This window comes from Manis javanica, chromosome 13 (assembly GCF_040802235.1).
Source record: "Manis javanica isolate MJ-LG chromosome 13, MJ_LKY, whole genome shotgun sequence".
Taxonomy (NCBI): domain Eukaryota; kingdom Metazoa; phylum Chordata; class Mammalia; order Pholidota; family Manidae; genus Manis; species Manis javanica.
Genome location: NC_133168.1, coordinates 93,926,565 through 93,939,839, shown reverse-complemented (window position 1 = coordinate 93,939,839; position 13,275 = coordinate 93,926,565). Strand labels below are relative to the sequence as shown.

Below are 13,275 nucleotides of genomic sequence, written 5' to 3'. Positions count from 1 at the left end.
TACCAATGACCGAACAGCCCAGAAGCAGCATGTGGATGCAGCACCAACACTTCATCTGTCCGATTCCTCCACGCTGTGTGTGCGCCCGAAGTGGGTCCTTTCCGTGGCTGACCCATGTGCTGTGGCACAGATGGACCATAGCTCATTCATGCATACTCTAGGTGATGGGACATTTGGGGTCTTTCCAGTTGGGGGCCATTAGGAATAAGGCTGCTATGAATATCACATACGTGCCTTTTGTAGACATAATGCCCTTGTTTCTCTGAGTCATTCAGTAGGCTTGAACTTGAACAGACAAAACTAGTCTCTGGAGATAGAAATCAGAGCAGTCAGTTTGCTGTGGAAGGGGCATTAAGGGAAGTTTCTGGAATGATGACAATGCCCTCTAACTTGATCTGTCCAGTGGTTATCAGGGTGCAGGCATTGTTTTTTTTTTAATCAGGCGTACACTTAGGATTGGGACAATTTACCAAATCTAGATTAAATCTCAATAAGGTCACAAGTACCAATAAGTCCAGGAGAACAAGCTCACGCAGAAGCAGATACGAAAGCACAGAGAGGGTGTCCATTAACATTTGCCCATGGAAACATAGCCACCTTGTTGGTTTCCCTGTGTTTTTACCTCAGATCTATACATTAAAGCCCATCTGGGGAAATTAATTAAGTACATGATGGCTGAGCCACACAGAAAAAGAGCTTTTTATCTCCTGACATCCAACTGCCTTCTGGGTGTACTAAGTAAGGCGGAAAAAGGAGCAGAAGAGTATTTGTGTTTTGTGACTGAAGTGAACCAAACAAAGCAACAAAAGAGAGCCCAGGATGGCTGGGCCTGTCGGGAACATCTCTGAGCTTTGCATCATCCACGTGGATTACTAACTACAAAATAATTATTATTTTTAGAGTAGGCAACAATTCTCAAGCACTCACTGTATGCCAAGCAGAGAGCTGAGAACTTTCTGTGGGTTTCACCCATTTAACCATGACAAGGCCCACGAAGATGGTGTCTGAGCTCCACTGTCCAGGTGCAGGTAGGCCCAGAGGCCAGGCAGCTGCCCAGGTCACTCGGCGTCTGGGAGGGGTGGGCACGCGCACTGAAACCCATGGGCCTGAGCCTCTGAGTCGGCACATCTTAAGTCACCAGCGTCTTCCCAGCCAGGGCCGAGCCTTCTGCCGCTGGTGCGGCACGGGCTGTCCTGTGACTGCTCTGCGCGGGTCTGGGGACCAGGCACCAGGAGCACAATGGTCACACCACAGACCACAGACAACGAGGGCCTCAGAGTAACATGAAGGCCTGTGGTGCACCAGAGGACTCTGAGAGCTTCAGGGCCTGGGGCCTGGGGGCCAGTGGAAGGAGGGGTGGAGGACACAGGCGGGCGCAGGAGGCAGCGCCTGAGGGAAGAAGGCTGAGGCCACGGCTGAGCAGGTGCGTGGGGCCAGGCACGGCAGGCTGCCAGTGCGGGGAGCCCTGGGATTTGTCCGATTGGGTTTCCAGAAGCTCCCGGACTGCTGATTAGAAAGGGTAGCAACTCCTAGCCTTGGCCCTTGGCCTGGACAGCTCCCAAAAGCAGCTCTGCAGAAATCCGCAAGGGGATCGGGGAGGAGGCACCTATCCAGCGGTGCCCTAAGGCCCACCCACAGGGTTCCCAGGCACACAGCAGCAGGGGCCCTCTCGGCGCCTTCCTGGCTTGGGTGATCAAAGAAAACCGCCTCCCCCACGCCTGGCTCTGCCCAGAACCCAGTCCGCTTATCAGGAAGTGACCTGCAAGTCTCAGTCAACTGCTTCCTCCTGCCGCTCCCGCCCACATCCTACTGTCGCCAAGTCCCTCCCTCTGACTCAAAGCACCGCCCCCTCCTCTCCTTGCAGCGGCTCCACGGGCAGCTGTGCTTCCTGCCTCTCTGGTCTGACTTTCCTGGCCAGTAAGACGGGATAACTCCACCTACCCCAGAGGGCAGCTGGGGACCAAACAGGCACCCCAAGACCCCACAGCGCTGGCTCAAATGACCCGGCCCCAGGGGGCCTTCCCACCCTCATGCCCAGCTCCAACACCAGCCTCCATCCTGCCCCTCCAACTTTTTTCCCTATACTGCTAACATTCTGTATGTCACTTACCTACTTATCTGTCTCTTCCCCGCATATCAGTCCCAGGACAAGGTCTTGGGTCTATCCTGTTCCCGGGGCGCACAGCAGGTACTCAGTGTCAGCTGATCATTTCAGCACCTAGTCTCTAATCGGGGGCCCAGGCCAGGCCCAAGCCTAGCCCAGGCCGCCTCTGATCCATCCTCCTCCCCAGTTTTCTACGGTTATCATTCTAAAACAAAGACCTAGGCTCCAGGCTTCCCTCCTGAAGAAGCCACACGATCAATCCCAGGCTTGACAGGGTTTCCCATTTAAGGGCCTCCAGCCCCACCTCTGCATCCTCCACCTCTGGGCTCTCTCTGGCACTTCTGACCTCCAAGCCTTAGCGGGGGCTGTTCCCCACAGGCCCTGCCCACCGCCCCAGGGCAGATGTAGTAGACTGCACCCCTTCCTTTTAAAGGCATGTCCCTTCACACTCCCACCAACATGGTCTCCAATGGAAGTCTCGTCCTGTGACCAGACGGGACTTCTTTACTGGCCTGGTCACCACTGGATATCCAGCACCTAGAATGTGCCTGGCATTCAGCAGGTGCTCATTAAACATCTGTTGAATGGACAGGGGCCAACGGCTTGGGGTCAAAGCCTAGCTCTGTCACCATGAGCTATGTGGCTCTGGGCAGGCTTCTGCCCTCTCTCGGCACTGACCCACCATCTGTGGGAGGGAAGATGTCACCCATCCACCAGCTGGCTGTGTCACTTGGCACGAGTCACTTTGCCCTCTTAGAGCCTCAGTTTCCCAGCTTTAAATTAGGCCACATCTCCCTAGCAGGTGCTGAGGGCTCTCCAGAGGGGAGTAGGGGGCAGGGAGGGGACGGGGCAGCAGGAGGTAGCACCAGGGGCAGATGAGAAGCCCAGGCTGTTTATTTACTGTTGTTTGAACAGAGCACAAGGCCCCACCAGGAGCCCTTTGACTTCCATTCCCCTACCCTCCAAGGGTGGGGACACCAGTCTGTGACAACAATGGAGGCTAAAACCCAGGAGGTCCTCCCAGGGGAGGAAAACAAACAGATAAGCCCGCAGAGGATGCATCAGCTCCAAGCCTGCCCCGGAGCCCTGAGCTTCCAGGCCACTCCTCACCTGAGCAGCCTGGTGGCAGCAAGGGCCCTGGGCTGGGATCGCTTACTTATCACACTATCCTCCCGTGGTCACTCAAAGCTCCAGTGTGCCTGCAAGACCCGAGCAGAATTCTAGCGCCCGGAACACCAGGACCAAGAGACCCCATTTCACAGATGGGCAGACTAAGGCTCTGGGTCTCAGGACCTGCCCTGGCCTCTCTCAGCAGGGAAGGAGCAGAGCTGGGAAGGGAACACAGGTGGGCGTCAATGAGGCAGACCCCCACCCAAGAGCCTCCTTTGTGGTTGTGCTAGAACAGAAGTCAGGATTATCACTCTGGGGCCCCGCAAGTCCCCACTCTGGTCCCCGATTCAACCACACCCTGCCTCAATGCCATCCAACTGTAACCATCTGGAGCCTAGCCCTCACTCGGTGTCCCCAGGCAGGTGCCACTGTTTCCTTATGGCCGCCCCAAGGGGCAGGCAGGCTGGCTGCTCCAGATTCCCACCACAGCCGGGCTGCTCACCCCCCACCCTGCCCAGCAACAAGGCCTGCCGGCTCCACCTCCACAGGAAGCCTGAATCAGCCATCTTCCCTCATCCAAGAGCATCAGCTTGGACCACTGAGCGGCTGCCACCTCTTAGGCTGTTCACCCTCCCCCCACAGTGGTCACAGGGCTCCAGTGACACTGGGGCAGAGCAAGCGTGTCCCCCTCAGTTCAGAGGCCTCCCAGGGCTCTCCCCTCACTCAGGGCAAAAGCCCAAGTCCTCCCCAGGGCCCACAAGGCCCTGCAAGACCTGCCCTGCCCCCTCCTCGCCCTCCTTCCTCAGCTCCCTCAGCTCCTGCCATGCCCTCCTCTTCCATGTTCCCAAACTCGCCAGGCCTGGTCCTGCCTCCGGGCCTTTGCACTGGCTGCTCCCTCAGCCTGGAACCCTCTCCCTGCAACACTCCCATGGCCAGCGGGCAATGCCAGGCCAAACATTCTCCTCCCTATCCCCCGACCCCCAGTATGAAGCAGCTCTGCTCTGTCCCACACCGTCTTGCTGAACTCTCAATTCTACTCAGAACTGGCATCTTCCAGGTGACTGGTTAGTTCACTAGGCTGTGGTCAGTCTGGTCCCTCCCAGCCACCCACTAGAGTGGCAGCCTCACAGGGGCAGGGTCTCATTTTTGGGTCTCTCCAGATCTCCCAGCACAGAGGCTGGTGACCAGTGCTTATGGGACAAAGGACCAAAGCTGCCACTATACAGAACAGGAAACTGACAGGGTGGTGGGACAGGCCAGTGTCCTGCTGGCTTTCACAACCCCACTCCTGATTGCCTCCCCTTCACAAAATTCCCAGCAGGATCCTCCCTTGTCAGGAATCCTGCAGGCACCAGAGCCAGCCCTGCCCTTGGCACTTAGCCACAGTGTCACCTGCTACACAGTCTCATCTGGAGGTGAGCCCCAGGACAAAGAGCAGGAAGTGGCCCATAGTGACCAGCAGCCCTGGCTCTGGGCCTTTCAGATCCCCGCTGGAATCCAGGGAGTGGCATTTCCTTTGTGGATAATCTGTACAGATTGGGTCACTTTTTATGCCTCGGTTTCCTCATCTGTTAAGTGGAGATAATGTCATCTGCCTCAGAGGGTAGTCAGAAGCGTTTGTGAAGTTCTTAACATAGTGCCCAAATGCAACCATTTGCCCCATTCAATCAAAGGAAAACCCAGTACCCTAAGAACCATATCATGTCCCTCTGCTCCAAAGTGCTCCCCGTGGCCTCCAAGACCCTAAACCGTCGCCATGTCGCTTCCCTGCCCTCAACCCCACCCACTTCTGATCACTCCCTCAGCCACACTGGTGGTCAGGGTATAACAGGCAGGCCAAGTCTATTGTTGCCCCAGGACCTTTGCACCTGCCAATGCCCTGCCTGGAATGACCATCTCCTCGGAGCCTTTCCACCATCCTGGCTTTCTCTGGTCACTCAGGACTCAACTCAGATGGTCACCTCTGAGAGGCCTGCTACCAACTGTCCCCTACTGACCTCCCACTCCAAGTCACTCTGTTTTCATTCTCCTGAGTGGGTTTGAGAGGACAGAGCAAAACCCATTAAGCACCTGGACATCTGTCAGCAGGGAACCGGCTAAATCAACCGGCTAAATCTGGCCTGGCTCAGGAAGCAACGCAGGCCACAGCGCAGAGAGCAAAGCACCGTGCACGGGACAGACCATGTCTTCCGTTTTCTTTTTTTAATGCTTGTTCACATTTCCTGCCTGTGTGGGGACAAGCTTGAGGGCAATACCCTCGCCCTGATGGAGGTCACTGTGGGAGTGGACAGCTTTCTGTTTTATGGTCTCCAGTGTGATTTGAGTTTTAGTCTCTTATAACTTTTATAAGAGGCAAATATTAATTTGTAACTTCTCAGTTGTACTGAAAGTGCCAAAGCAGCCAGTTGGCCAAGCAGCAATTTCAAGGGTGAGTGGAAACCGCTGGCATGTGGGGCCCCAGCTCTCAGCCCTGCCCTCCTGGGGGTCCCCTCTGTGTCCTCACTGGTCCACCTGAGCAGACAGCCTGCCCTGCACGCCGGCCCGGCCGCATGTCAGCTGTGTGACCGAGGCGGCAAGGTCACTCACATCCCGGGCCTGGTGTCCTCATCTGTAAAATGGGGTGTGGTGGGGATGGAAGAAGACAGTGCAGGTTCCAGGGGGGAGTGAGCACTCAGTCGCCACATCTCTGCAGACCCTGAAGGAGGTTCGGGCACAAGCGGATTCCCAGCTCTGTGTGTGTCACCACCAGGAGGGGGCCAACTGGTCTCGGAAGCAGGATGTTGGTAAACAGGCAGTAAGGAAAGCCAGGCAGTGTCTCACACTGCGCCCAGCATTCCAGAACCATTCTCCTTCCTGCACATAGGACACTTACTGCCCTGCCCGGGTCATCTCTCCCACCTCTTTCTGCACCTCCCCAGCAGCAAACCCAGACACATCCCCTTCTCCCGACACTTAGGCTAAGTCCCCTGGGTCACAGCCACACTCCTGCCCGGCACTGGCTCCCTGCCCCTGCCCCTTCCCAGCCCAGCAGCCAGGGGAGCTTTTCAAACTGTAAGTCACATCACACTGCACGTGTGCTTAAAAGCCACCCTGGCTTCCAGCACACCTGGGGCAAAATCAGTGTGCTCCCCCCAGCCCAGGAAGCCCTGCTGGCACTAGCTGGCACCTTCCTGCCATTCTTTCTGGCTCCCTCCACTCCCTCCTCAAGGCCCTGGAGGCCCATGCCTCTGCCTGAGCTGCTCTGCCACCAAACATCCCAACAGCGCCCCCCACGCTTTGGACACTGGCTGGATGGCGCCTCCTGGGAGAGGCTCCCCAGCTACCTCCCCAGGCCAGGCTCTGTCCCCCTCCGTGCATCCGTCCTGCTTACTAGCTCCTGCTGTACACTGTCAGCCCCGTAAGGACAGGTATTCTTGTTTGCTTCGTCCACTGCCAAGTCCCCCATACCCAGCATGGCGTCTGGCACACAACAGGTGCTCAATTAATGCCTGCTGAGGAGTGGCCAGCAAGAGCAGCTGGCATCCCCTGGGTACACACAACATCGGCCCTGTGCTGAGCTCCAGGCACACCAGTCCCTGCTGTACCTCACCAGAGCTCTCACCACGCCTCTCTCTCAGATGAGGAAACTGAGGCTAGAGAGGTTAAGTCACCTGGACCAAAGCTGTACAGCATCTCCACCCCCACAACCAAGGAGGCACCAACCCGACCAGCCTCATTCTCAACTCCACCTGCTGGGCACCACCCACATGTCTGGGGAGCAAAGGTGGAAAGGAGTCCCTGAAGACAAGACAGCTTGGCAAGCAGATCGTGGTGGTGGGGGGTGCAGAGCCTGCAGCCGGACAGCTCGGCCGCAGCCTCACTGTGAGACCTGGGTACGGGTCATCATTCCCTGGGCCTCAGTTTCTCCATCGTGAAATGTGGATAACAGGGCCCACCCTGTCACGCTGCCACGCTGTCAGCAGGCCTAGAGGGATGAGTCACACGCAGCCCAAGGCCTGGCACATAGAGGCCCTGTTCCACAAAACTGGTTCATAAGGGTGACAGAGGGCCTCCTTGGCAGCTCATGAAGGGTCCTGGCACAGCCTTCCTGGCAGACTTGATAAGATGATTCTAAATCTGCTCCTTTTCCAACACCCCTCCCAGGAATCAGCCCCAGGTACAGCAGACGCATGAGCCTATCGACCCCCAGGCTCTGTCAGGAGGGGAGAACCAGAAAACTAAAAGCTCACGTAGGAGAGGAACTGGATATAGGGGGGACTGGGCTGGGCCGAGAACCACTATTCAGAAGGATGCCCGCCTGTCACACTGTCGGGACCACGTAAAGAACGCATGGGACAGGGAAATATAGGCAAGTCAGCAGTAACAGAGAACGTTCATACCCCACCTTCAGTAATGGATAGAGCCCTGGACAAAAGATCAACAAGGAAACGGAAAATGAAAACACCATCATAAGACCTAACGGGCAGGCCCAGAACACTCCACGCGACAACAGCAGGATACACACTCTCATCTAGAACACGTGGAATATTCTCCAGGACAGTCCGTGGGTGAGGTCAGGCCACAAAACAGGACTCAGCAAATGTAAAAGGACTGAAATTATACAAAGTATGTTCTCTGACCACAGCAGAATGAAGTGAGAATCATTAACAGAAGGAAATTTGGGGAAACTCACAAGTATGTGGAAATTAAACAATACATTGCTAAATAACCACGGAGTCAGAGAAGGAATCATGAGGGAAATTAGAAAATACTTTAAGGTGAATGAAAACACAACATAGCAAAACTTACAGGCTACAGCTGAAGCAGTACATGAGGGAGATACATAGATATAAGTACCTATAATTAAACTACAAGGATGGCAAGTCCTACCTCAATAAAGATTTAAAATTTTTAAAATTTTTTAAAAGAAAAACTTACTATCAAATCTTGTCTTCCATTTAAGAGCTTGCAAAAAAGAAAAGCAAACCAAACCCTATGCAAATAGAAAGGAAATAATAAAGATTAGAGAGGAAATGAATGAAATACAGAATAGCAAAAAAAGAGGAAAATCAATAAAACCAAAGTTGGTTCTTTGAAAAGAGCAACAAAAGTGACAAACCTTTAGCTAGACTAACCAAGAAAATAAGAAAAGACTCAAATTATTAAAGTCATGAGGAAAAAGAAGGGACATCACTACCAACCTTAAAGAAGTAAAAAAGATTATACAGAAATATTGTGCCAACAAATTAAATAACAGAGATGAAATGGGCAAGTTCTTACAAAGACACAAAATATTGAAATGACTCAAAAAGAAATAGAAATCTGAACAGACCGACCACAAATCGAAAGGCTGAATTATTGCTCAAAACGCTTCCCACTCAAAAAAAAAAAAAGACACCAGCCAGGTCCAAATGGCCTCACCGAATAATTCCAACAAATGCTTCAAGAAGATTTAAAACTGATCCTTCGCAAACTCTCCCAAAAAATAGAAAAGGAAGGAACACAACCTAACCTCTTCTATGAAGCCAGCATTACCCTAATACCAAAGCCAGACAAAAAATATCACAAGAGAACAACAGACCAATATTCCTTATGAATATAAACATAAAAAATCTGCAATGAAATACTAGTAAAATGAATCCAGCAACATAGAAAAAGGATTATATATCATAGGCAAACAGGATTTACCCCAAGAACACACCACAGTGGTCCAAAAATACAAAAATAAATCAATAAAATACACCATATTAACAGAGTAAAGGACAAAGTGTGATTATCTCAATAGATAGAGAAAAAGCATTTGACAAAATCCAACACCCTTCATGATAAAAATACTCAATAAATTAGGAACAGAAGGGAATTTTCTCAACCTGATGAAGGTTATCTACACAAAACCCACAGCTAACAACATACTTGGTGAAACACTGAAAGTTTTCCCTTTAAGATCAGGAACAACACAAGGATGTCCATTCTCACTTTCCTTCAACATTATACTGGAGATTTTAGCCAAGGCAATTAGGCAAGAAAAAGAAATGAAGGCATCCAAAGGAAGAAGGAAATTATTGACCAATGACATGATCATGTCTATAGAAAATGCAAAGGAATCTGAAAAAGCAAAACAAAACAAAGCAAATACTTAAAGATAAATGAGTTCAACAAGGCTGCAGGAAAACAGGTCAATATACAAAAGTCAGTTATATTATTATATATCTGATAATGAAATTAAGAGAAAATTCCATTTAGGATAGCCTCAAAAAGAATAGAACTCTTGGGAATAAATGTAGCAAAAGTACAAAACTTTTACACTGAAAACAAAAAAAAAATTCTTAAAAGATATTAAAGGCCTAAATAAATGAAAAGATACCTTGTGTTCATAATCTGGGGGACTTAATAATGTTTAAGATGGTAATACTCGAGCACTCACAATACAGGTAGGTCACAGGGAAGGCAGTACAGCGCGGAGAAGACAAGGGGTGACTCCGTAGCATCTTACTACGCTGACGGACAGTGACTGCAGTGGGGAAGGGGGACTTGATAATATGGGTGAATGTTAAAACCACAATGTTGTTTATGTGAAATCTTCAAAAGATTGTATATCAATGATACTTCAATTAAAAAAAAAGATGGTAATATTCTCCAAATTGATCTACAGATTCAATTAAATGCCATCAAAATCCCCATAGCGCTTTTGTTTTGCAATTGACGAACTTATTCTAACATTCATATGGAAATCCAAGAAACTCAGATCAGTCAAAGCAAGCTTGAGAAAGAACAAAGTTGGAGGACTCACACTTCCCAATTTCAAAATCTATTACAGAGGTAAAATAATGAAGATTGTGTGCTACTGACATTGGGGTAAACATACAGATCAACGGACTAGATTCGAGAGTCTATGAAACATACTCTTGCGTTTATGGTCGACCAATTTTCAAGCCTGAGCGTCAAGACTATTCACTGAGGAAAGACTGGTTCTTTCAACAAATGGTACTGGGACAACTGGATGACCACAAGTAAAAGAATGAATTGTTCTCCTACCTCACCCCATATATAAAAATTCACTCGAAATGGATCAGAGATCCAAATGTAAAAGCTAAAACTCTAAAACACTTAAAAGAAAATTTACAAGTACTTATAATAGCCAAGATAGGGAAACAACCTAAGTGTCCATCAGTGGATGAATGGATAAAGGAATTGTGATAAATACACAGAGAGAGAGAGAGAGAAATATTATTCAGCCACGAAAAAGAGTGATATCTTACCATTTGTAACATGGATGGACCTTGAGGGTATGATGCTAAGTGAAATAATTCAGTGAAATAAGTCAGAGAAAAACAAAATACCATATGATCTCATTTACATGTGGAATGTTAAATAAACAAACAAGCAAACATAACCCAAGGTCACAGATACAAAGATATTGGTGATTATCAGAAAGGGAAGAGGGACAGAACACCAAAAACATAAGAGACAAAAGAAAAAAAGAGATAAATGGGACTTCATCGGATGGGAAAAAAAGGTATTCAATTTAGGTTTGCCTGGGAACCCTTATTTTCAAGTGCACTTCTGAAGTGATTGATCTTGTCTGACTGGAATGTTCCCCCATGATGGCTGCTGTAATTCTGGGATGTCTTAGTAAGGGTCTGCCATTTTTGTAAATATCTACTCCTGGGATCATAGTTCTAGACATAAAATAAGCAGGTTGTGCTGGAAGGTAGAGCACTGAATTCTTTGAAACCTGAGGATCCCATTTCTTTATCTAACCTTTGGGTCTCTTAGGGCCAAATTAATACCTTAGAGGCATGTGCCACCGCTTTAGGAATTCTGTGATGTTTTACAGTGTACCTGACTGCATGGAAATTTTTGAGGTTAGCAGATGACCTCGTGTCCATCTAACCCATTCCATGACCACCAACTTATGCCTAGCACAGGAGTCTCTAGGTGGTAAAACATATATAGGCAAAAAAAATTTTTAAGAAAATATAGGAGTAAATAAATCTTCATGACCTTCATGGATTAGACAGTGGTTCTTGGATATGACACCAAAAACATAAGTGACAAAAGAAAAAAAGAGATAAATGGGACTTCATCAGATGTTTAAACTTTTCTTCTTCTAAGGACACCATCAAGAAAATTAAAAAAAAAAAAACACATAATGGGAGAAAATGTTTGCAAATCATGTATCTCACAAGCAATTGGCTTTGATGCCAGATCCAAAGTACTTTCACCATCAACAATAAAAAGACAACCCAATTTGAATAGACATTCAAAGGATGTGAATAGACATTTCTCCAAAGATATACAACCAGACAATAAGCACATGAAAAGTTCATCGTTAGTCATTAGGGAAATGAAAAAGAGCTTAGAATGAGCAAAATACCAATTCATACCCACTAGGAAGCTAAATTCAAAAAGACATAACAACAAGTGTTGGTGAGGATGTGGAGAAACTAGAACTTTGTTACTGTGCTAGTGAGATATAAAATGGATTATCATATGACACAGCAATTCCACTCTCAGGCAGATGCCCAAGAGAAATGAACACAGATATGCACACAAAAGTTCATAGCAGTGCTATTCCTAAGAGTTAAAAAGTGGAAATGACCCAAGTAGCTGACAACTGATGAATGCATAACAAAAAGGTAGTATATCCCTACAATTGGAGTATTATTCAGCCATAAAAGGCAAGAAGTTCTGACGTATGCTGTACCAAGGGTAAACCCTGACGTATTATGCAAAGTGAAAGAAGCCAGACACAAAAGCCACATAGTATATGATTCCATTTATAAAAAATGTCCAGAACAGGCAAATTCATAGACAGAAAGGAGATTGGCATTGCCAGGAGCTGGGGGTAGGGAATGACCACTTACCAGGTACAGTTTCATTTGCAGACATGAAAATGATCTGAAATCAGACAGTAGTGATGGCTGCAAAATTCTGTGAATATACTAAAAACCACCAAATAGTACAATGTAAAAGGATGAATTTTATAGTATATGAATTATATTTTAGCAAAGATGTTACTTAAAATAAAAAGCATAAGAGCAACCTGATTACCCACAAGGGAACAAGTCTATCATCCATCTGTAAGATAAAAACCGCTGCCGGCCCACACAAACCGTTCCGGGAAGGCTGCGGCCAGTCCTCATCCTGCCCTCCCATGGCCTCATCCCCTCTGTGACCCCGATCTTAGCCACAGCCTCCAGAGGTCCCTGCGCTGTGTCTGACTAGCGGTGCCTCCCACACGCAGCCTAATTCCACCACGCGGTGATGTTTGGCCCCAGGCGAGTGGCAGCCCAGATCACAGCTTGGCACAGAGCAGGCTTGGCTGCCTTGGCTGAGTCCTGAGTGAGACGCAGATGGGCGAGTTTACACAGAGCGGAGATGGGTTTCTGGAGCACCTGACACACAGCAGTGCAAGGTGCCAGGCCCTGCCTTCTAGTGGGTGCGGATGGACAATAAGCCAAGTAAGTAGGGAGGACAACGACTGGGAGTGACAAGTACTCCAAGAAAAAGTAAGCAGAGCAAGAGGATGGGATGGACTAACGGGGGGCGGGTGGGATTTTAGCAGAGTGGCCGGGGGGGGCCGCTTGAGCAGGAGATATTTGAACAGAGGCCTGACGAAGGTGACAAGTGAGCCATCAGGCTATCTCAGCAAAAAAGCTTTCTGGACAGAGGAAACAGCATGTGCAAAGGCCCTGAAGTAGGACTGTGTCTAAAGGGTCTGAGGAATAGTGAGGAGCCCAGTGTGGCCGGAACAGAGCAAATAAGGGAGGAGTAGGGGCAGACGAGCGGGGAGAGTGGGTGGGGGCCAGGGACCAAGAGCCAAGCAGGGCGTTCCGAGTGGTGGCGAGGACGTCAGTTTTTATACTGAGTGTGCTAGGAGCCATGGCAGGTTCTGAGCAGAGGAAGGACATGTTCTTTGCAGGCTCCCTCTGGCCACTGTAGGGAGAACAGCCTGGGGGTAGATGGGAGAGTGAGGTCAGAAGGTACAAGACCAGGAGGACTGCCCGGGGCCAGATGAGCAGCAAGGTTAGATGGAACAATGCAGCTACGAAAATTAATAGTGAAGCTCTCCATGGACC

General features: G+C 49.2%; 1 protein-coding gene across 12 annotated transcripts in view; it reads right to left on the bottom strand.

Moving 5' to 3' along the window:
• Positions 1-13,275, bottom strand: part of DNM2 (dynamin 2) — a 75,621-nt gene that overhangs the window by 50,212 nt on the left and 12,134 nt on the right. Inside the window, exon 1 of one of the 12 annotated variants that reach the window (XM_073220350.1) lies at positions 4,069-4,187. The exons of the other annotated variants lie outside the window; for them this stretch is intronic. Coding sequence (XP_073076451.1) covers positions 4,069-4,172 — 104 coding nt within the window. The 5' untranslated portion in view covers positions 4,173-4,187. Of the gene's footprint in view, positions 1-4,068; positions 4,188-13,275 lie in introns of those variants that run through there. 12 annotated transcript variants of the gene reach the window in all.